Consider the following 25,067-nt stretch of genomic DNA (forward strand, 5'->3'; position numbering starts at 1 on the left):
CCCTATTTATATTATATATCAACTCTGTCGATACATGAGGTCCCTCAAACTCTTCTCTTTAGTAAAGAACGCAGATGTGTGTATGAGGAAAAAGTTGAACAGTGTCAAGAATAAACTCAGAGCAGGGAGAGAGGAGGCTGGAGATATGAGCAGGACAATGCTTCCGAATGCAAGACTGCTCTAGAATGCAAAATACTTTTCTACGTGTGTCTTATTTAGCTTCATGGTGACTTCATGAAGTACAGCCGGTATCAACATCAGTTTGCACAGAAATAGATATTTAAAAAGAAAAAAAGGGGGGGGGGAGGTACGAGAGCACAGAAATGGTCCCTCTGGCTTAAGAAGCTCCGATCTATGTGTTGCTGAGTTGCACTCATGTTTGGCTGCTTCTCCACTTTTTTGGACTTTCTGACTTTAGTACATGCTTTCTTTGCAAAAGAATGAGGCATAACTTCGGCAGTCATGTGTGGTGCTCAACTACTAAATTAATATTCTAGGAAGAAAATGAATTGTTAATGTTTTCATTCAATTTAGCAATACATAGGAAATCATATCACATTGACCACACAGAAGAAAATTACTAGCTAAGATCATTGAGTTTTATACAAGATACTGAAAGCTCAGGAGAAGGCAGGAGAGATATAGAGGACCTGGGATTTATTCCCAGGATCCACGCAACAGCTCACAACCATCTACAACTGTAGTTCCTAGACACTAGTGCCTTCTTGCCTTTGTGGGAACCCAGGCATAGTATGTGGTATACAGACATATACACAGGTAAACTAACCATATACATACAATAAAAACACATTTAAATTTTTTTAAAACTTCACCTATTAATCACAAAGGTGGTTCAATAGTTTTTCAAAATTGAAGCTTATATGTATTTTCAATGGAAAAATTCGTTGTCATTATCATTAGTTAAAAATGGTTGTTTTAATTATTATGGCTTCTTGAGACAGGGTCTCTTGTAGCCCAGGTTGTCCTCAAACTTATCATGCAACTGAGGATGACTTTAAACTCTTGAATCCCCTGTCCCTGCCTTCTCAGTGTTTGTCAACATTTTTAATATGAAAGCTCTCTGGCTTTTTCTCAAAATCATTTTCTTTCGATTACAGTATGACAGATACTCATTCTGAAGACACTGGTACAATCAATGTTCACGTCTACAGCCGAGTTCTCAGAAATTCGGAACTAAAGAGGACACGATGCCACTTTTGATTTCTTCTTCTTCTTTTCTGGCTGTTCACACCACTTGATATCGATGTTGCTGCCCCCAAATGCTTCTCCTTTGATCTCTACAGGATTCTCTCTCGAAACTAACTTTGCCCTCCTGTGCATCACCATAGCTCCTGAACTTCCATGCTTCCGTGTTGAAGAAGGGGTTTCCTTCACAATGCAATAGCAAACGGCAGACACAAAGTTTTTTTTGAAGTTTTCATTCATAAGTGCATAAATAATGGGATTACAGATGGAGTTGAAAAATCCAATTATTTGCACTATAGCAAAAATCATCTTGATTGTGACTTCATCATATTCCTTTTCAAAATTACCTGAAAGAAAGTAATACTTTAGAATGCTTACTGACTTCAACAAGAAATAACTATCAAGTTGTATCATGTGTATGTATAAAGATTTGCAGTTGAGCAAGTGGCTAATGATGTGAAACATTCTCATGACTAAAAGGAGTCTGGTATCTGGATAAAAGTACCTGTGTAACATGTACTCATTCATCTATGCATTGGCTAGTGCCTGGGATGTATATATACTTTAGAACTAAAAAAATTTCAACTCAATGATACCAAGTGTAGCAGTCACCACCATAAACCCATGCATTTGAATGCTTGCCCCATAGGCAGTGGCACTATTAGGAGGTATGGCCTTGTTGGACTATGTGTGAACTTGTTGGAGGAAGTGTGTCATTGAGGATGTAGGCTTTGAGGCTTTTATGCCTAGAGTGATACATAGTCTCCTTCTGATGCCTGCAGATTTAGATATAGAACTCTCAGCTCCTCCAGCATCATACCTGCCATGCTTCCCACCATGATGATAATGGGCTAAATCTCTGAAACTCTAAACCACCCCAATTAAATGTATGCTTTTGAAAGAGTTGTCATGAGAATGGTATCTCTTCCCAGCAATAAAACCCAAACTAAGACGCCAAGCTTCACATACCCTAAAAGCTCAGTTACACTGCCAATCCTCTCCTGCACACCAGAAACACAATCGTATTGAGGCCCTGAGAACACACGAAGAGTAACTGCTTCAAGGCATCTGACTTGAATCCAAGATACATTAAACTCACTAAGTGTAAGGCAAGGTTCTAAACAGAGAAGACTCTCAAGGTGGCTCCCCATGCCTAACAGCTTAGGGAAAGGAAGGAAAAGATCTGAGAAATTTACAGAGCTTTTCTTTATCTTTTGTAATTATTAATAACTTAGCCCTAATCAAGCACAGTCACCTACCACATGATGACCTGATACAAAAGCAATGTTCAGTATTTGACAAGCGATTATCCAAGTGGACAGCCACCAGAGAGAAATCAATGACTTCTTGTATGTTCTAGTAGAAAAAAAGAACTACACACGAGAAGGGTGAAGGGGGGAGGGAGGGAGAGAGACTTACTGTATTCAATCATCATGTGAACGATGTGGAAAGGTGCCCAGCACACAGCAAAGAGAACCACCACTGTCACCATCATGATCACAGCTCGCTTCTTCTTTCTACCCCAACAAACATTGCATTGGTTAACTTTGAGTCAGCAAACATGTCAGAGGAATAGGAAATGCATTACTGCTTGAGCCTACTGCACTGGACCACATGTTTTCATGCACTGTGGAGTTCCTGAGGCTATGGGAACATTCTCAGTATTCTCATCCTTACACATCTCTGTAATGTGTTCAGTACGGGTCTGGGACTCTACTAAAGCATAGACATACAGAATGTCTTTCGTTTTCCCAAAAAGCCAGTGGTCAGAGGTAAAAACTGGGAAGGAGAGAAGTTTAATTCACAGTAGAATGACATAAATGATGCTCTCTGGGTTTAAATTTAGGGGTGTCTCTAATTTAGGGACATGCACTTCTTTTTATTATTTTTTATTATATATTTACTTCATTTACATTTAAAATGCTATCCCAAAAGTCCCCTATACCCTCCCCCCACCCTGCTCCCCTACCCACTCACTCCCACTTCTTGGCCCTGGCATTCTCCTGTACTGGGGCATATAAAGTTTGCAAGACTGAGAGGCCTCTTTTCCTAATGATGGCCTACTAGGCCATCTTCTGCTACATATGCAGCTAGAGACATGAGCTCTGGGGGTACTGATTAGTTTATATTATTGTTCCACCTATAAGGTTGCAGACCCCTTCAACTCCTTGGGTACTTTCTCTAGCTCCTCCATTGGTGACCCTGTGTTCCATCTTATAGATGACTATGAGCATCCACTTCTGTATTTGCCAGGTACTGCCTCACAAGAGACAGTTATATCAGGGTCCTTTCAGCAAAATCTTGCTGTCATATGCAATAGTGTCTGGGTTTGGTGGCTGATTATGGGATGGACCCCCGGGTGGGGCAGTCTCTGAATGATCCATCCTTTTGTCTTAGCTCCAAACTTAGGGACATGCATTTCATTTGTTCATTTGTTTGGGACGTGCATTGCATGTGTTTACAGCAGTTCATACCTCTGATAGCTAAACATTATTACTTCTAAAATATGGAGAGCCTCAAGTATAGAACTAAAATTTTATAATACAGTAAACCGTATATTCAATTTTCTTCGTTCCTCAAAAAATAGATTTACATCTGTACAGATCCACATATTTGCTTACTATTTTCATTTTCAAATATTCAGGCTCATAGTCTGTCATTTCAGCCTGATAACTTTCAGGGGAAGTGTTCTTTCCTGTCTTGAGGCTCTATTGTATATTCAGAGCAAAGTTTTCTTTATACAAACTGGGCACTAGAGGTCACTGCACACTTGAAGAATTAATGAACTACCATCAACTCACTAATCTAGGTACTGCTTGTTTGTTTTACAGTCATTCAACATAGATTATGTCATGGGAACTACAAATACATCAGTGAAGTGTACTTGAAATTGAGGCTAATAAATGAAATGAGATAGCACTGCCTTTGAGGTAAAATACAAAGCATCAGTTATAACCATTTAGAATAAGTAGCATTCTAGGGTTTCAAAATCTTTTCAGGCCATCTCAGTATTTTAACATTATCCTCCAGTAAGAGGGACTAGGGATGGGTGTAATCACGTGGCCTTGTACATGGGAGTTCTCTCGGGGTCCTCTGAAGCAAGGCTTTCTGGATATTTCTGATATTGCCCGCAGTGAAGGAGGACGACAGGGGGTCTTCACAGCACCCCACATTATCATGGGTTCAAGTGAGCCCTTGCTGTCAGATTGAGTTATAAATGATGCTGAGGCTGAATTACCTAGGGAGCCCCTTCCAGGACAACTAATAAAACATATTTAAAACACTGGTGAATTTGACAATGAACAGACCTGGCTATTTTGAACATTTCTTTTCCATGAATAGTTCGGAGTACTGAGCCATCCCCGATTCTTTTCTTGATCCAAAGCTCATAACCGATTTTCCCGTAGAGGACAGTGAGCAGCAACAGAGGTAGCAGGAAGAGGGTGACAAGGATGAAGGTGGTGTAGATTTTCTGGTGCACGGGACTGCTCCACTCTTCCAGGCAGCAGATGTGTTCTTTTTCATATAGGAAGTCATACTTAATCTTTACAGTAAGAACAATTCAGTTACGAACCCCAGGAATCAGCATTCAAAGGGCAAATTATTCCACTGGGACATCTTTAAGACCTCCCAGATGCTAGCTGCTGCTGGATTTTCAAATTTGAATCAACTTCTATAGCTATTTTTCTGTAAATTTTAGGTTTTCCCTGGACCACTAAGGTTTTTGTACTTTGTGATTTTAAATGGAATGCAGGACGGTGTCTGCTACATTCACGTTTAGCCTTTCTCAGTTTTTATTTCCACTGGTCACAGTTTTATTTTCAGTTTGCTGAGAAGGCATACATGGGAAAATATTGTGCATCATATGCTAGCCAGTCAAATACTAATTCAGCTGATACATTTGCTTCCTTAATTTCTGATGAAATGACTTTGGCAAGCCTCTGCTTTAGAGTAAGAGGAACCTAACTGTATTTACCATCATTTCAGGTCAGACTCACCAGATTGTCTTTACAATGGAAAGGCAGCGCGTAGCTTCTAAATAATGAGGTGAATGACATGTTGGATTTAGCCTATTGCCCATATTTCAATTGTATTTGTTTAATAAGTTGCTTTTCTGAGTCTTCCACTGGACTCATCTCTCAAGTTCTACATGTACTGTTCACAGCAATGATAGATAGCACCAAATGGATGGCTCCTTTTGGAGGCAAAGTAAGCATTTAAAATATATGCCAATTCATATCTCTGAGATAGGAATGGAGAGGAGAAAACATATTGAATATCAGTCACTGTGGAGTTCCAAATAATAGATTTCTGCCTATCATCCCAGCAAATTTAATCACTAGTCTTCAGCATCGAGTTAAAAGTTAAGATGATTTGAGTTGGTTTTGTTCATAACTACAACTAGGAATGGTAACACTTAATGACCAATAAGCTTAATGAAAACAGATGTGAAAATGAAAATATTTCTGACTCAATGAGGGTAGAGCCCTCATTGCAAAGGGCCATTGACCATAGTACCCATGCCCCATCCTAGGGTTAGTGACCATCGTGACCACGCATGAACACATCCTAGAGTTAGTGACATAGTGGGCATGCACGAGCACTCCAAAATAGTGAGTCTCCACATGAATTCATACAGCACAAGCAAAGGTTCCCCAAACACATCTTAAGATGGATTCATGGCAACCAGTTTCATATTCTCTTTGTCATTTTTTTTTATGGCCACAGGGATAAAACTCAGGGCCTTGCACACATGCAAGCCAAATGCACTTCCAGAGAGTTGCTTCACCTGACCCTGATTATGTTATTTCTAAGCAAATGTTTCTGTAATCTTCCACTGTTTACAACTGTGGCTGGGCTTGAGCTCCATCTATATTACCACTTCTACCACCACCTACTCCGACTCAGAGAGTCATATCCCTTGTCCAAGCTAAGCCTTGCTGCTGGGGACAATTTGAATGACTCATGTTCTGATCCAGGTATCATACATTCACTGAGAAAGCCTTCTAATTTTTCCCTCTCCTGAGTAAACTTCTATTCAAAGCAGTCCAGAATTAGGGAGTCATGGCATTTTGATGAGGTCTGGAGTGTTGTAAATTCATATTTTTATTCACTGAGGGGAAAATTAAGCATGATTTTACCTCATTTAGCTCCCTGAAGACTGTGAGTCAACTCACTGATGAGAGAGCCCAGGGAAACCAGAGTAAGAGAGCATCATCGAGAATGGCTGGCTTTGATGCTGCCTGTCATCTGGAACAGGCTCCATCTCCCACACTCAATTCCATTCTCTCTAATAGAGTTTCAGAATGAGCACGGAGTTCTGGGATGCACATTAATATATCTATTTCAAAACTGAAATCTGACTCTTTCCTGACAAGAAGCAAATCAGATCTGACTGGTGTTTAGCAATGAGCATGGCTCTGCCTATTAGATCAGGCAGACACGTTTTCTACAAATTAAATGATTTATATGTGTAGAATATATGATAAAAATGTTATTAAAGTGATAAATCTGTTTGATTTATGTGGGTAGGAAATGAGGTCTAGGATTGAAAATCAGATTTTTTTTTTTCATTTATAAAACATGCTACTGGTGTAGGGGGGTCTACCAGCAGAAGGAGCCAGCCACAGGGGCTGTTGAGATGAATAACAGGCTAGAGAATGGAGGCACATTCAGAACCTCAAAGATGTTATCAGGGATTCCAGATGGAAAGAGTCAGCCCTGGGCCACACCCATGTTAACACCAAGACATGTTCTCAGTCCTCTCTCCTCTCTGTATTGCTCTCTGAGAGTGGCACCTAAGTGTGGGGAGGAGATGATAGACCCAGGAACCCATAAGCATTTCAAGCTAGGACAAAGACAAGAGTTTACATTATTCCAATTTTAGTATGTGTGCTGCCAGAGTGGTCATCAAGTGTTAACTTGATCCTTATTATGGTTTTATGTGACCATGGCACTGGCCTGGACATCTTGTAGCAGAGCAGATAATCTTTTGTGACTGACAGAAGTCACAAGAATTTAATCATCTATATGACTTGAGGAGTTGCAGGGCCTGCTGAAAGTTTCATACATATTTCATTATTAAGTTCTCAGGTGACATTTTCAAAGCTGGCAACAGAGTAAAGCCACTTTCTGCTCTCACACAGGCCAGCTCACTCAATATATCAGTAATACACACACACACATACACACGGGGGGGGGAGGGAGAGAGAGAGAGAGAGAGAGAGAGAGAGAGAGAGAGAGAGAGAGAGAGAGAGAGAGAGAGCACCTTTTATTCATTCTTGTGTTTTTGGTAGTAGGGGGTGCACTTGCTAAACAAGCACTCTAACACTGGGATAGCACCCTCATCCTGGGGCCCCTTTCTTCAGTGTCTTTCACCTTAGATCTCATTTGGGATCCCCATTAAGGGATGTAGCATGCTCTGGGAAGTTTCACATTTGTCTATCTCCATTTAACAAGGTACAAAAGAACAAAGGCACACATGGCTTTATAGATTACATTGCAGTTATTTTAAGACAAATAACCTTTTTCAAATCCTTCTGCAAGAATTCAATTTTGTCTAGGTTCTCTGTGTTGAAATATAATGAAGACATTGGCATATATTTCAAATTAGCTTACATTGTACCTCTAATTAAAAGCATTATCTTACAGAGGTATTTTTACCTTCTTAATTAAAAAAATGTACAAAATGCTACTTCAGTGCCACTAAACACATTTTCATCTCCAAGGTTTATTTTCCTGCACATGGACTTTGAACTGCAAGATTCGAGCAATGTGTAATGACTTTTCCCCTGGCTTGCTATTTTCCTGACATATCCTTAGAACAACATATTACTGATAAATCCAAATTAATTCAAGTTTCTGCTTCTTCATTCTTCTCTGAATTGTATGTGGTTTTACCACTCAGTGTTCACTCTCAAGTATATTTTGGGTTAATTTTGAATGGTGGGCAGGGTAGGAACCTGCAGGTGATTGCAGGATCCTTTGATGAAACTTTGCTCTTTCTGTTGCAGGGTGTGGTATCCCTGCTGAAATCAACTGATTAAAAAACATTGATTTCTAGTGTCTCAATTCAGTTCCACTGGTCCTTGTTTGAGCTGATTTCTCTCTGTGACAAACCAATACCAGACACGAACCATTTTGGGGAGGAACAATTTGGGTTCACGATTTCATTGTGGAGAAGGTAAGGTTGTCAGGGGATAGTTCAGGGATGTGGGAGCAGGAACTCACAGTGGCTGATTACACTCATCAAAGACAGGAAGCAGAGAGTTAGTTGTGGAACAGGGTGGCCATATAATCTATAAGGCAGGCCTATACTTCCTTCATCTTGGTAAGGTGCCACAACCACCCCCATTTTGCACCACCAGATGGCTGCAGAATGTTTAAAGCATGGGTCTATTTGTGCACAGGTCACACTTAAACATTAATGTGCCTATCACCATACCAACACTGCACAACGATAACCCAGACTTTTTGCATTAAGCCTTGAAATAGAAGCTGCACTGTATTTGTGCTTGGCAAAACTGTTTTGTTTTTTTCTTTTTTATGCGTTTGTGTGTCACACCGCGCTGTTTATTTTTGCACTGTTCTGCTGGTTCAGAGGTGGACTCTCCATTGCTCAGTGCAGCAGCTCTGGGTACCGATTCACTTCATCAGTCCTTTGAGATCGTTTTGTTTGAGTCTCTAATGACTGGATGGATAGTTTTGATAACATCTATTTCCCCTGCAGTATGAAGCCTTACATGTTGCTCAGGAGATTCAGTCTTGGGCATATGAACCTTCTCTCTGGATGATGGGGGGAGGGGTGCTTCATGGCTGGACTGTTTCTTCAGTGCTCTGCATAAAACTGCTTCACTGTCTAACATCAGCTTCACACAGCTAAAATCAGACCGGTGGTTGACATTACTCTTATGTCTGCTTAGCCTGTGTGTGTGTGTGCACGTGCGTGAGAGAGAGAGAGAGAGAGAGAGAGAGAGAGAGAGAGAGAGAGAGAGAGAGAGAGAAACACTCTTGTTTGTGGTTTATATAACTGGCTTCTTATAATGAGTCAGGACTGTTACTAGTAAGATACCCTCTAATTGTTTACTTCTAAATTATATTTGTTTTACCTGTTTTGAAAGTATCATTCTCTTTAAAGTTTCCCACAGGCCCCTTCCACCAGAATCACTTTCCTTGACTGAAGGTAACAGCAATCTGGTTTTTGGGCCTGAATCTTATGTGGTCAAAAAGAAAGTTAGATTTGAATTTGGATTTAAAATAAATAAAAACATAAATAAATTATGTTCCAGGATGTATGATGAATATTCTACTCACTTTGAAGACAAATGACTGTGTTACATACACTACAAGCCATGCTAACATATACCCCAGGAGATAGGCTGAGCTATCCAAAACCACCATCCTTGCCTGTTCCTTTACTATAAATTCCTATTCATTTGAAGAGAATCTCACAAAAGATGTAAGAATAGAAGAAAGATTGAGAAACCCAAGAATTGGACATGTTTCTAATTTATATTTCAGTTGTCAAAGGCTAGGACAACAAAATCAGCTAACAAAGAGACAATCTCTTACAATTTTAAGTGACTTAGAAAGTGAAAACGGTAATTGAACTGTCATATCTAACAAGACTAGGATATTCTAGAAAGAATGCATTAAGCTAAGAAAATGGAGGAGGTTATTTGGAATTTACTTTTTTTGTAAATTTAACATTAAATATTAGCAACGCAATATCCAGTAGATTTAAATAGCAGAGAAGAAAATCTTAAAACATTTTTTTTTATTTCAGTGAAATGGATGAGGTCATATAAATTCGCCACAATATTCTCAGAGGAAGAAAAATGAAAAGGGGGAGGAATGAGAAAATATTTCAAGCCTGAGTTTACCTCAAGTCGCTGCACATGCCACATGGGTGATCCTATGATGATGGCCACCAGCCACACCACACCTGCAAAAAATATGTCAGTTATAAAATGTAGCATAGCATCCCTCAATCTCTAATCATCAAGATGCCTGGTCTCCAGTGTCCCCATCTTCTCTGTCATGGAGTACAGACATCTCTGTACTTCTTATCTCTGGTCTTCTTAAAAGTGTGTGTGCAGGTGTATGTGTGTGTGTGTGCTCCCCCACGTGTGTGAGAATCCCAGAGCACAACATCAGGTCTCCTTGATGAAGCACTTTCCACATTATTGCAGGCAGAACTGCAAGCACATTGTATGTTTGCCTTTTTATGTCAGTGTTGGGTAACCAAATTCAGGTTCTCATGCCCTTACCCACTGAGCAATCTCTCCAGCCCCTACATTTTTTAACTGTTAAAATTTCATTTATATGACTGTGTTGTCTAGAAGGTAAGAATCCAAATCCAAATGCACATCCTGACCAGGTCTTCATTCTCTCCTCTCACCACTGCATGTCTTCCCACCTAGACCCCTACTGGGGAAGGATATATATGGTTCACTTCCCTTCCTGGATCCCAGAATGCCACACACTGAAACACATCATATTTATACCGTGGATGGGCCACTCTGTCATCACTGTCCATCTGTGCACTTGTTTCCTAGATTACTCAGAGGTGCCTTGAAGGTTGCTGTCATTTCCTAGTGAACTACTTCATTAATGATTCTGGGCCTAACCACATCATGACACATGTCTTGTCAAGCTTCCTTAAAGTCAAGCAGGGCAAGGACAATCGACTTACATTTTTGTTCCTCCAAATGAGAATCTAAGGAAAAGTCTCAGCCCTTACCAACAGTTGATCGATGTTTGTTGGACCAATGAATAACTTCTTAAATTTTTACATTTATTTATGTGTATGGGTATTTTGTCTGTATGCATGAATGGACACTGTGTACATGCCTAATGTCCAGGGAGTTTAAGAAAGAGTGTTAGATTTCTTGGGACTGGCATTAAAGTCAATTATGAGTCACCATGTGAATGCTGGGAATCAAACCCCACTCCTCAAAAGAATGTCCAGTGCTCTTAACCACCGAGCCATCTCTCCAGTGCTGAAATGCAAAACTTTTAGATATTTTACAGACCACCTTCTTTCATGTATTCTTCAAGTCTAACATACATGTATCACTTTAAAAGATTTATTTTTATTATTTTTATCTATGTGTAGTGTGTGTGTGTATCTGTGTGTGTGAATGACACATGTGTGCAGATACCTCTGGAGGCCAGAAGAAAGTATCAAAATCCTTGGTGCTAGAGTTACAGTCAGTTGTTAGCCATCTGACCTAGAACTGGAAACAGAAATCAGATCCTCTCAAAAGGCAGTATGTTCTTTCAACTGATGAGCAATCTCTTTAGCATCCAAAACATGTATCTTACATTAATCTTAAAGTTAACATTCAAGAAAATGGGTTTCATTATGACCCTTATATTATTTAGGCCTAGTTTTACATCAAGTCCACTTCCCAACTGCTCTCTCCAATATTCTAGTCCCACTCCAGCCAGTTCCTTCCTACATCCAACATTAGCACATCACACCTCAATAGCAAGGCCCATTCTGTTTTCATAAGGGATGTTGACTTGGAGTCCTTATATAGAATACAGAGGGGGCACATGGTATTCTATTTCCTTGAAAGAGCTCCAGACTGATTTCCCTAGAGGCTACAATTTCACACCTCACAGCAGTGATGTGTTCTTCATGTTTTATCTCATATGTAGAAGCTAAAAGCTAGAAAATTGTGTTTGTGAGAGAGACAGATTCAGAAACACACACATGCAGAAAGAGAAGAGAGGAGAGGAGAGAAAGGGAGGGGGGAGGGGAGAGAAGGAGAGGAGGATGGGGAGAGGAGGATGGGGGAGAGGAGAGGAGAGGCTGGAAATGTGGGTATAAAAGGAAAAGCAGATAAAACATAATCATTCAATTTTACATTCATTTTCATGCAAACACCATAACTTAAATTTTCATGACTTGAAAAATTCCTCCTACATATTCTTTATCCTTTCATGTGCTAATAGGTATCTGGGCTACTCCCACTGCCTACTTATTGTGAATGAAAGCAATAATTATGGATGCACGCTTGTGGGGTGTTGATTTGGAGCCCTTTGGATATATAGAATATAGCTGAGTATCATAGCTAGTGCACATGAAAGCTCTACATTCATGCTGGCTGTCTTTTCTTGAGAAAGCTCCGTATTGATTTTCCTACTGGCAGCAGTTGCACATCCCACAGCAGTGATATGTTCCTTTACCCACATCCTCATCACTGCTTGCTGCATTTTTTTTCCTTTATGATGACCACTCTGAGTGTGGCACAGTGGAATCTCGGGGAATTTAAATTTTCATTTTCTCCACGGCTAAGGGTGAATATCTTTTCAAGTATTTATTAGGTATTTGTGTTGCTTTTTTCTGGGAACTATTTATTGAGTTCTTTAGCCCATTAATGTTTGGATAACTTTTCTAGTGTTTAAATACTGCAGATCTTTATATGTTCTAGATATTAGTCCCATCTGATGAGTACTTGGTACAGACTTTTTCCATCCTGTAGGCTGCTATGCTGTAAGTATGCCTTTACTATGTTTTCCATCAGCAAGTTCTAAGTTCCTGGATCTACTCTTACTTATTTAATCCATTTTTCATTGATTTTGGATCAATGGATTTTCAGGGTAAAATATACATATATATATATACTCTTGAATATATAGAAAGCACTTTTCCAAACACCATTTCCTCTCACACACGTGGCGGGGGGGGGGGGGGAGATGATTCAGCTTGTGAAGGTGCTTGCTGTTGAGTCTGATGACTTGAGTTTTAGCCCCAGAACCCACAGGATGGAAGAAGAAAACTGATTTCTGCAAATGATTCTCTGATCTCCACACATTGCTTCTCTCTCTCTCTCTCTCTCTCTCTCTCTCTCTCTCTCTCTCTCTCTCACACACACACACACACACACACATACACATACACACAGTGTGATAAAATAAATAAATATAATAAAATTTTAATTAGGTACTTGTAGCAGTGTGAGTTAGATCTGGGTCTTCTGTGCCATTGGTCTCTATGCCTGGTTTTCTGCCTGCACTGGGCTGCTTTTCAATCATGTCTCTGTAATGTAATTTGATGTCACGTATTGTGATACCCACAGCATTGTTTGTTTTAGTCTGTGTCTTTTGTGAGTGAGAACTTTAACATTGCTTTTCCTAGTTCTCTGAAAAATGTCATTGGGATTTTGATGGAAATTGTATTGAGTGTGTGGATCGCTTTTGATAATATAAGCACTGTCACAATATTAACTCTGTGAGCCTAGGGACCTTTCTCATGTCCAGTCTCTCCTTAGTTTCTTCCCTATGCATTCCTAAGCCTTCATTCTTTAACTTCTCTGGTTAAGTTTATTCTATGATGCATTTTTGAAGCTAGTGTGTGAATGGGGCATTTCTTCCTTTTTTTCTTGCAAAATCTGTTACTTGTGGAAAGAGAAGCTACTGTGTTTTGTCATCATTTTACTCAGAAAGCTCAAAATAAATATCTCTTGGGCACTATTATATGGCACCATTTACTTACTTAGAAAATGGGTATTAATAAAACAAACACAAATAAGAAAACAGCATTCTTTACAAGATCCTTGTCCTTTGTGAGTCTGTTGAGAGAAATTACTTTAAATGTGTGCCATTGGCAAAGAAAATAGATTAACTACTAAAGGACATTTCACTCTATGAATCTTAACAGAATAAGAGGAGGGTAAATTTTTATTTGTCCATTCTTTATTGGTTTTGTATCATTTAGAAAACAGCATATTACTTATAGCTTCAAGGAACTGAGACTCAAACTATGATTGGGGCTTACTAGAAAGACACACAAATTGACATTACCCATAGAATATTGCCATGATTCAATGATCCAAGTCGGTTCAAAAGGCTTTTAAGTCTTTCTGTGTGTCTCTGTCTCCACATCAATAAACTCTTTACTACTCTGATTGCATAGCATTATCTTATTCCCAATCATTTTCCCAATATATCGAATTCTGAAGGGATTGAGTCTAATTGAATGAAGCTCATTGTCTCTACGGGGCCCCTGACCTTCCAGATACAGAATCCTTTGGGTGAGAAGAACATTACTGATAGGGGATGCTTCCCTCAGCATAAGCCTGTAATCTAAGCAGTTTCAGGCAGAAGGCACATAATCCGTGACTGACAGAGTCCGTGGTGTTAAAGCAACAGATGTCGGGAAGAGTGAACACCAGCCCCATGGAGAGATGAGTTACCTGGATTTCAAGCATTGCTGCTTTCTCTGAATTATTTTAGTTGGAACAGCTTTCACTGCCTGCTACCATCTGCGCTTTTACGACACTGAGATTCACCCTATTTCTCTTCCTTTTTAATAGCCTTCCTTCTCCTTTAAACTCCTTCCTATACTTTGGTGTGGCATATTGGAAAGTTGTTAATTATTAGAAACCCAGAGATGTCTGCGTTATTTTTAAAGATGTTATGACATAAATTTCACAGTAACTAATGAATTTTTTTTCCTACTGATTTGTCTGCTCACTTCCAATGTCTTGAAAATAAAAATTAATTTGGGTTGCAAAGACGTCAAGAGTGCTTTCTAGAATTCTACATTCTGCTACTGGGTACATTCCAGTAATGAAAATAACTGTGCTTATTCCTACCACGTGAATATTAGTAAAGTTTCTCTCATTCACTATCGTGTTAGCTGCTCATCATACTTCTGGGTCTTTAGCAATGACAGATGCAAACAGAGATGCTGATCGAGTTTTCACAATCAATGAGCAGTTAAGTCTCCTATTCTGCTGTGCTAGGTGTTAGGACACTCACTTAAAGCTCTTGTTTGTCACTACACACTCCTTGGGGACAGTTATAGTAAACTGAACATACATGGTCTTCAGAAATGAACCTATAAACAGGAAGACATCTGTCTTTGTCAGGCATCTTTAGGACTCTACTTGCCTTCCAAGAACCTTTTGTAACAGATACTGAATATCTGGCATTTCTCAGGAAAGCAGTGTAGTTTTGTTATTTCTTTAAAAGCACATCTCTTTCTCACTGGCAAAATCTACTTGCCCTTGTAGGCTTAAAGCCTACCTCAGAGTAGCAGCCTCATGGTCTAATGAATGTTACTGTGGCAATGCCCCTGAGTGTATTATCATTAGTTAGGTGAAAGAAATGCTTACAAGATAACGTTTTTAAACTGAAGAATACTCAGAATGACACATTTTCAGGATTTAGACAGAAATGAGAGAACCAGTGGGGTATATTCAAAAGGAAAGACCGGACCCCTCCAATCACATCCTAATACAAACCATGGGAAGCTACTTCCAAAAGTTCCTAGATAGGGTTTGTTCTCTAATGGCATTAGCATAGAGTTGGTCTAACTGAGTGTCACACTTTGAATTTGAAATGTACATTAAAGATTCCTATGTTAAAGGCTTGGTTGTCAGCTGATGGAATTCAAAAGTGAGGACTCTAACTTCAAAGGCAGATTAATCCATTGATAACATTGAGTTGAGTTGTCTATTGGGAGCTGGGTCTGGATGGAAGGCATAAGTCACCAGGCATCATTATCCCTACACCACTGCTTTCTGTCCTCTTGTCTGACATGAGGTAGGCATTGCTGCCCATCATATGCTCTGCCTCACCACACAAGGGCCCAGAACCAACAGAGCCAAGAGACCATAGACTGAAATAACCAGCAAAGATGAATCTGTTCCTGTTTAAGTTCTTCAACTCAGGTGCTTTGTGACCGTGACACGAAATTATCAACATACCCAGCATTGTGAAAGCCCTTTGATTGGTGTACTGCCGCTTCATTTTAAAAGGATGGACAAGTCCCTGGTGCCTTTCCACAGCAATGCAGGTCATAGTAAGGATTTCTGTCACAATGGCAGTGCACTGGACAAATGGGACCATTTTGCAAATGAAGGCACCTATACCAAAAAGAAAAAAGAGAATCATATATGTAAAACAATGATATTCAGATTACCTCTTTTTTTTCTTTTTCCAAATTTTTTATTAGGTATTTTCTTCATTTACATTTCAAATGCTATCCCAAAAGTCACCTACTACCTGCTCCCCTACCATGCACTCCCACTTCTTAGCCCTGTTGTTCCCCTGTACTGGGGCATAAAGTTTGCAAGACCAAGGGGCCTCTCTTCCCAATGATGGCTGAGTAGGCCATCTTCTGCTACACATGCAGCTAGAGACACGAGCTCTGGGGGTACTGGTTAGTTCATATTGTTGTTCTACCTATAGGGTTGCAGACCCCTTCAGCTCCTTGGGTACTTTCTCTAGCTCCTCCATTGCGGGCTCTGTGTTCCATCAAATAGCTGACTGTGAGCATCCACTTTTGTATTTGACAGGCATTGGCATAGCCTCACAAGAGACAGCTATATCAGGTCCTTTCAGCAAAATTGCTGGCATATGCAATAGCGTCTGCATTTGGTGGCTGATTATGGGATGGATCCCCGGGTGGGGCAGTCTCTGCTTGGTCCATCCTTTTGTCTCAGCTCCAAACTTTGTCTCTGTAACTCCCTCCATGTGTATTTTGTTCCCAATTCTAAGAAGGGGTGAAGTGTCCATCCACACTTTGGACTTCGTTCTTCTTGGGATTCGTGTGTTTTGCAAATTGTATCTTGGGTATTCTAAGTTTCTGGGCTAATATCCACTTATCAGTGAGTACATATCATGTGAGTTCTTTTGTGAAGGTGGACTCCAGAAAAATCAAATAACCCTATTAAAAATGGGGTACAGAGCTAAACAAAGAATTCTCAACTGAGGATTATCGAATGGCTGAGAAGCACCTGAAAAAATGTTCAGCATCCTGAATCATCAGGGTAATACAAATCAAAACAACCCTGAGATTCCACCTAATACCAGTCAGAATAGTTGAGATCAAAAATTTAGGTGACAGCAGATGCTGGCGAGGATGTGGAGAAAGAGGAACACTCCTCCATTGTTGGTGGGATTGCAAGCTTATATAACCACTCTGGAAATCAGTCTGATGGCTCCTCAGAAAATTGGAAATAGTACTATGGGAGGATCCTGCAATACCTCTCCATATATCCAGAAGATGTCCCAACCAGTAAGAAGGACACATGCTCCACTTGTTCATAGCAGCCTTATTTATAATAGCCAGAAGCTTGGAAAGAACCCAGATGTCCCGCAACAGAGGAATGGATACAGAAAATGTGGTACATTTACACAATGGAGTACTACTCAACTATTAAAAAAATGAATTTATGAAATTCCTAGGCAAATGGATGGACCTGGAGGGCATCATCCTGAGTGAGGTAACAATTGTCACAATAAATCAATTCTGAACCTCTGCAGAAGGCTTTATAATTATAACAACGTTACGGACACAACATAAGTGAAAATGTGTATTTGGACTTATACGTTCTTTCTCTGACTGATTGTAATGTTTCAAATGTCAAGCAATTATGCATCCCAAAACAATGAGAGAACAAATCCATACCTAGCTACTGATAATAGGCAGGGACAAGTTCATATGAGTAGCTAGAGAGTATGGAACATATCCACATTTCTTGAACTCAGGAGATAAATGCAGAAGGATCCAGAGTTTGACTTCAGTTGGGGTTATATAATGAAGTCTAAGTCAACCTGGATTACATAATAAAACCTTGACTCATAAAAAACAAACAAACAAAAAAAAAGACAACAACAGCAATGACTCTTCTTTAAGGAAGGGCTAAGTATGACATGGTCTTAGGCTCTTAGCTTCAGGGTCATCTGTTTCCTCCCTTTTAGCTTCTCTGTAAAATCATAGCAAGGGGATAACTGCTATCAGAGTCCCAAAATGTAGCTTTTATTCTTTACTTTTCTTTTGGCTTTCTGCCCAAAGCTTTATATAAGTCTTCTAACACTTTTCTTTTGATGGAGTATATTTTCTCTGTGGTGGCTGGACAAGATGCTGCACTATGAAGACATTTCATTTGGTTTGTGTGATCATTTTTAAACATTTAAATACATTGCTAACCATGTTAGATGTTTATCTGTTCTGCCTGGCCCTTTACCATTTGAATTGTAAGCTGTATTCCTGCCATGTCTGCTATTTTTGGTGTCTGTGATGGCTATGCTTGGTTGTCAACTTGACTACATGTGGAATTAAGGAATGAGACGATTTTGTTTAATTTGAAATAGGAAGATCCACTTCTAATCTAGAGTTTTTAACCAGGAAGACATGCCACTAATCCAGATCTAATTTTCAGGAAACATACATGAAGGTGTAGGAAGAAGGAAGAATCTTCCCTTTGCACGCTTGCTCTCACCTTGCTAGCAAGGGCTCACTGTCATTAGAGCTTCATTCTTCCGGTGCATACTGAAGACGAGCTGAGACATCCAGTTTCATGGACTGACCAATAACTGTACACTTAAACTTTCCATTCACAGCTAGTCATTGTTGGATCAGACTGTTTGTCATTCTAATAAAGTCCATTTTGGTACACACAGAGAGATTTATTCTACAAGCTCTGTTATTCTAGAGCAGTGGTTCTTAACTTGTGGGCTATGACCCTTTGAGGTTGAATAGCCCTTCACGGTGTCTCCTAAGATTCTAATAAAATGCAGATATTTATATTATGATTCATAGCAACAAAAAAATTACAGTTATAAAGTAGCAACAAAAAATAATTTTATGGGTGTGGTCACGACAACAAGAAGAACTATATTAAAGCATCACAATATTAGGAAGGTTGAGAACCCTGTCCTGGAGAACACTGACTGAATATAACATCTATCCTTCTTGCCTTTTCCTAATTATTTGCTGTTAGAGAACCAGCAACTCATGGAGGAGACCTAAAAGGTTCTGTAGTTCAATGCTACACCCATTCTGCTTCTCTGAACAACACTGGATTCCTTCACAATGAGGTCAACCCACTTTAACCACAGAATTTTAAAGATATTTTTAGAATTCTTCAAGAATTACTTACAAATTTCTCTCATCTCCAAGGCAGTCTCCTTTCTTGCACATATCTACCTGAAGCCTTTCAATGGGTTTCTCTGTCCTTGAAATGTTCCTTCTAAAACAACTTCCTCATATAGTTCACAGAAATCTCTCTTCAAGTGCCATTATGATGATTAATTCTGTATGTCAGGTTGACTGGGCTAACGAATGTGTCAAACAGCTGATGAAGCACCATTTATGACTACACCTATGGTTGTGTTTCTGAAAGAAATTAACCTTTTGATAAATGAACTAAATAAAGATCATCTCTCTTCAGTGTAGATAGCCAACATCTAATCTGCTTGAGTACTTGAATAAAAAGTAATGATGAAGAAAACAAAGCTGCTCTGTAAAACATCTGTCACCCCCACCCACGGCATGCTGATTAGCATGATGGTTCAAACATGTTATATTGCTCTGTAGATGTGTAGCTCTGTTGGTTGATTCCCTCTTTTGGAAGCTTGCATGGTTCCTTTTGATATATTAAAGCTAGTCCTCATGGAGAAGGCTTTGAAGCCAATTATAACTCAAGGGCCTCTGGGCCCTTTTTCTGAGGTGCACGGAGTCCTTACCAACAGGATTTTAACTTGCACCCCTGGCAACCAAGGGCAATAGCAATAACCTATAATGTTTGGGGCATCTCTTGAACAGTTCTGACCAACAACTCAAAAGAGAGCTTCTCATCCCTGGATTGAGGTTTTTGTTAGATGCTATTTAGCTACCAGAGGGAACCCAAATAGGAAAATCTCATTCATTTTCTTTCTTTTTTCTTTTTCCTTTGGTTTAAGTTTTATTGCATTATGATGAGAAAAGAAACATAATTTCAATTTATCTGAATTTGTTAACATTTGAAAACATATTTTGAGTAAATAGACTTACATCACATTCTTCTTTCTCTTTTGTACCCCAACTCCTCCCATAGACCTCCCTTCAAAACCTGCAATACCTTTCATTTTTATTATAGTCTTTAAAATTTATAAAATATTGTAACAATAAAAGTGAGTATTATAAAAGTTGTTTGATATACAACAACAATCAATTAAACAGTCTTATATAGATGTTTATTTACAGCAATACTGAAAATACATATGTTTTTCTCAATATAAATTTTAAATAACTCCAGATATATTAACTATGATATTTTAAAATAATATATCACTTAGTTTTTTTAATGAACATAAATAGATAAAGTATTTTTGTTTGTTTGTTTTGTTTTTAGTAGAGCTTAAAATCTTGGCTCTTACTGTGGTACAAACACAAATAAGAACAGTTTTTGGACATTGGAGTTCATTGAAATAAGGCTGTACTTGAATGTCCCTCATATCACCAAAGGATTTTATCTCCCTAGTAGATAAGCTAAGAGTTGACAGTTTTGCTGTGCCAAGGAATTAATTGTAAGCATGATTTTTGGATACAGATTTCCTGCTACAGCCAAAGCTATTTGACTTGAGTGATTGTCATCATTCTCAGCCTACAGGGAACAGGTTACATTCATTTAAGAAATGGTGTGTGTATTAAGATGGTCTATCCATGAAGTCATTCATCAACTGTTTCAATGAACAATGGTTCTCCTTGGAGGGTGGCACAGACGTTAGGTGAGGGTAAGACTCTGGTGCATTGGTTGTGATGATTTTGAAAAGCATTCATCTCAGAATAAGAGTTATTTATAAAGTCCTCTTCTTCAAACTTGATACAAAAATTATAAATATCAAGCAGAGCCTTCAGTCTCACTCTTTGCTGTTCTCTTACAAGCCATCTCCTGAATTAAATGTCTACATTTCTTTTGGCTGTATAAATAATTTTGAAATATGTAAGCTGTTCTGAAAACCATATTATAGTGTAAAAACATCAAATAAACAATCCTACTAAAAGAGAAGCTGAGATAGGGGAAGCATGATTTCATGACCATTATGGGGCACACAGCAGGACCCTGTTATGCACAAACAAGCAGAAAGTGTATATGGATTGTACAATATTGGACCTATTTCACCCATTACCAAATTAAAGAGGCCATGAAATGATAGTGGACAAATTTACAATTCCTCATGTTTTTGAATTTCAATCAATTAGGATATGTTGGTAATATTAATTTTCATATTAAGAGATATTAAGGAAAACTAACTGTTATTTCCTGTTAATTTTCTTGTTAGAGGTAGAATTGTGTTTGTGTGGGTTTGTTGATAGATTAGTTTCTTGCCTCTTCTAGGGTGTAGTTTCACTCCTTGTGTTGGTGTTTTCCATCTATTATCCTTTGTAGGGCTGGATTTGTGGAAAGATATTGTGTGAATTTGATTTTGTCATGGAATATCTTGTTTTTTTCATGTATGGTGATTGTGAGTTTTGCTGGGTATAGTAGCCTGGGCTGGCATTTGTGTTCTCTTAGGGTCTGTCTGTATGACATTCGCCCAGGAACTTCTAGCTTTCATAGTCTCTAGTGAGAAGTCTGGTGTAATTCTGATAGGTCTGACTTTATATGTTACTTGACCTTTTTCCCTTACTGCTTTTAAAATCCTTTCTTTAATGCATTTGGTGTTTTGATTATTATGTATTCAGAGGAATTTCTTTTCTGCTCCCATCTATTTGGAGTTCTGTAGGCTTCTTGTATGTTCATGGGCATCTCTTTCTTTAGGTTAGGGAAGTTTACTTCTATAATTTTGTTGAAGATATTTACTGGTCCTTTAAGTTGTGAATCTTCACTCTCTTCTATACTTATTATCCTTAGGTTTTGTGTTTTCATTGTTTCCTGGATTTCCTGGATGTTTTGGGTTAGGAGCTTTTTGCTTTTTGTGTTTTCTTTAACTGTTGTGTCAATGTTTTCTATGGTATCTTCTGCACCTGAGATTCTCTCTTCTATCTCTTGTATTCTGTTGGTGATGCTTGCATCTATGACTCCTGACCTCTTTCCTAGGTTTTCTAACTCCAGGGTTGTCTCCCCTTGTGATTTCTTTATTATATCTAGTTCAATTTTTAAAATCCTGGATGGTTTTGTTCCTTTCCTTCGCCTATTTGTGTTTTTCTGAAACTCTTTAAGGGATTTTTTGTGTTTCCTCTTTAAGGGCTTCCAGCTGTTTACCTGTGTTCTCCTGTATTTCTTTATGGGAGTTACTTATGTCATTCTTTTTTTTTTTACAGTATTTTCAGTTTTATTATAAAAGTGCACATACAACCAGGATTGCCTGCATTATTTCCTGGCTCTGCTTGCATTCAGCACTTGCTCCTGAGCAGCTTTCTTTGCTTTCACCATCTCCACAAGTTCCTTGTATCTCCTCATGCAGTCCTTCTTCGTCCTGCCAGGAACAGCTTCGGCTATCTTTTCCCATCTTTCAGGGGTATTTACTCGATATGTTTTCAAAGCCTGTTCTAAAAGTTTCTGTTCTTCTGTTGTCCAAGGGGTAGAATCTACGCAAGAACCTTCAAACCGTTCTGATGGTGCTGCACTGTCAGGCCACTCCATGTTCTTTTTAAAACTTATCAAGAGCCTTTTTGTTAATGTCATCTTTTTGAAGAGGGTCAAGTTTTGGGGGGCTTTTAGCCTTGCTAATAACATCTTTGGCAGTTCTTTTGATGCCAGAAGAAGAATGTATATTCATATAATTAGCAATGACTTACCATATTGAGTTTGTTCCAGCAAGGAAGAGATTGACAGCTTTAATTAATAATTGCAGATCATCTTCTGACCAATTTTTACTGCCACTCCCACTTCCACCAGTTGACTTCTCTGCATCCTTGGATGCTTGTCGCATCCAAGCATCAGCTTCCTCCTTCTCTCTCCTCATCTGCTCATTTACTTCTTCTATCTGTTTTTCAAGTGCAGCTTTTCCTACTTCTCTCGTAGATGAAGACAGTATTTCATTCAAGCCCTGCAAGCTTGCTAGTTCAAGCCGATCACAGAGTTTTTCCACCTCTTCCATCATTTTAACACGATCTGCCTCATTGTCCAAGAAGTGTTTCCAGCTCTTGCACCTGTTCCGAAGTTTCTGCCTTTCCTTTTTAATGGCTTTCTTCTGGATATCTTTTTCCTTCTTGGCCAACAATGCTTGCTGTCTAACTTCTTCCTCTTCTTTCTCCTTAGCCAACCAGCTTCTAATTCAGCTTGTCTGCATTTCTTTGGCTTCCTGTTCCTTCCACCTGGCTTCTGCTTTTGCTTTCTTTTCTGCTTCTTTCTTGGCCTTTTTCTTCTTCCTTAAACATTTTTATCCTTGGGTCACAACTGTAAACATTATCAACTAATGTTCTTATTCTGTTCTTCTCTTCCTTTTTCCTTTGTGCCCTCATGGCTCTGTCTTGCTTTTCAATCCATTTCCTCTCATCACGACATTCTGCTTGTTCTTTTTCTTCTTCATCTAAATAAGAAAATTCTCTCCAAGAATCAAAATTATACCAGAAAGAGTAAAACACATCTACATCTTCAAACGAGGAGTTCATATCACCAAGTTTGGGAACTTTTTTTTTTTATTTGACCATCTGGAATTCCTTTCAAACACTGGAGAAAACACTTGAAAAAAAATTGTCCTTAGCTTCACTTTTAGAAGGAACTGAGTTGTCAAAAGCAGGATCTACACTGTTAAATGTCCGCCTTTTCACTGGATCAGACAACATTTCATAAGCTTTAGCTATGCAAGTGAAGTAGTCATTGTCTCCTTCTTTGATGGGTTTCCCAGCCACTTTCCGTTTGTCTGGATGATGTTTCATGACCGTTGCTTTATGTGCTTCTTTGATCTGTCTCTGTGTAGCTTTGTATCTGATGTGGCCAAGTCCAAGAACTGCATAATGATCTTGATTCTTCCAATCTTCGGGATCAAGTGTTTTCAGCATGGGGAATTCTTCTAACTTCATCTTCTGATTCCTCTGACAACTCTTTCTTATCTTCCAGTTCCGGAGGTCAGAACGTGGGTGATGGCGGTGCCCTCTCCCTCCAAGGTGCTGGGCAGGAGCAGCATGCTCGCTGGGGCTGGTCCCGCTGACGCCGAGGATCATGGCTGGCTGGCAGGGCCCTCCGCTTCCACACTACCTGTGCTCTGAGCCTCGTGCCTAGGCTTTACATCCCGGAGCCGCATTTATGTCATTCGTAATGTCTTCTATAATCATCACAAGAAGTGATTTTAGATCTAAATCTTGCTCTTAACAAGTCTTTTCCAAGTAACTTTTGAAAAGTGAGCAAATTAAGCTATATGGAAATAGCTATCGTAATGGCATACTCAATATTGTCGTCCCTTTAAATGAGAATGAGGTCCTAGCTTTACTGCCTTTTGGCATGCACTACCAGTGCTAATGTATAAACATTGTCGCCCTGCTTTTTGTTTCTTTATAAACATAGTGGTGTATTACTCGGAAGCCGTTATTGATTTTTTTACTATTAGAATTCTGAGATGAGGATATGCTGAAGCACACATATTTTTTTTTCTGTTTAATTTGGGAGTTGGATAAGGGGGAGATCATCTGTTTGTTTTCTGCTCCTTCTTAGCCATGGTGATTCTTTTAAATCTAGTGACTATTTTCCTGTATTTTTTCATGACATTCCTGTTTGTTTAAAGAATAAATGTTTAAATGGCATCTATGTTTAAAGAATAAATCCCCTTATATAGAAATTTTGCCTTTGTCTTATGATTCCTCTTTTTTATGTGTACTCTCGAGCCTGTTTCACTGGTAAGGATCTTCTCTTGCTCTTAATAGTTTTTCCAATGGAGGTTGCTTCTGATTTGCAAAGTCACTATACTTTTAAAGCAAGTAGCAGCAGTTCACCTTAGTAACCTGTCTCTGAAAGTGTGGCAGTCTATGTGAAAATGTGTTCTGGTCCCTTAAAATGCCCCATTTCCCACAGATTCTATTGGGTGTAACCAAAACACAGGAAAACTATCATTTCATATGTAATATTCTTAAAATAGTTTCCTGTGTAAACTGACAGCATAACCTCCCCATGTCATGGTTAAAGGAAGGATTATTC

The 25,067-nt window shown here is 39.0% G+C and overlaps 1 protein-coding gene and 1 pseudogene across 1 annotated transcript in view; both read right to left on the reverse strand.

The window, feature by feature from the left end:
* Window positions 1-1,194: 1,194 nt before the first annotated feature.
* The window catches only part of LOC110296789 (pyroglutamylated RF-amide peptide receptor-like), a 64,847-nt gene continuing 40,974 nt past the window's right edge, over window positions 1,195-25,067 (reverse strand). The window contains exons 2-6 of the mRNA XM_021165559.1: window positions 15,930-16,088; window positions 10,089-10,150; window positions 4,515-4,750; window positions 2,626-2,723; window positions 1,195-1,553 (exon numbers count right to left, since the gene is read on the reverse strand). Of these exons, the coding sequence (XP_021021218.1) occupies window positions 1,195-1,553; window positions 2,626-2,723; window positions 4,515-4,750; window positions 10,089-10,150; window positions 15,930-16,088 (914 nt within the window). The remainder of the gene's footprint in view (window positions 1,554-2,625; window positions 2,724-4,514; window positions 4,751-10,088; window positions 10,151-15,929; window positions 16,089-25,067) is intronic.
* On the reverse strand, window positions 22,270-24,063 carry LOC110296788 (dnaJ homolog subfamily C member 2 pseudogene; annotated as a pseudogene).

This window comes from Mus caroli, unplaced genomic scaffold (genome assembly GCF_978045245.1).
Source record: "Mus caroli unplaced genomic scaffold, Mus_caroli_1 scaffold_7, whole genome shotgun sequence".
In the NCBI taxonomy this organism is placed as follows: Eukaryota; Metazoa; Chordata; class Mammalia; order Rodentia; family Muridae; genus Mus; species Mus caroli.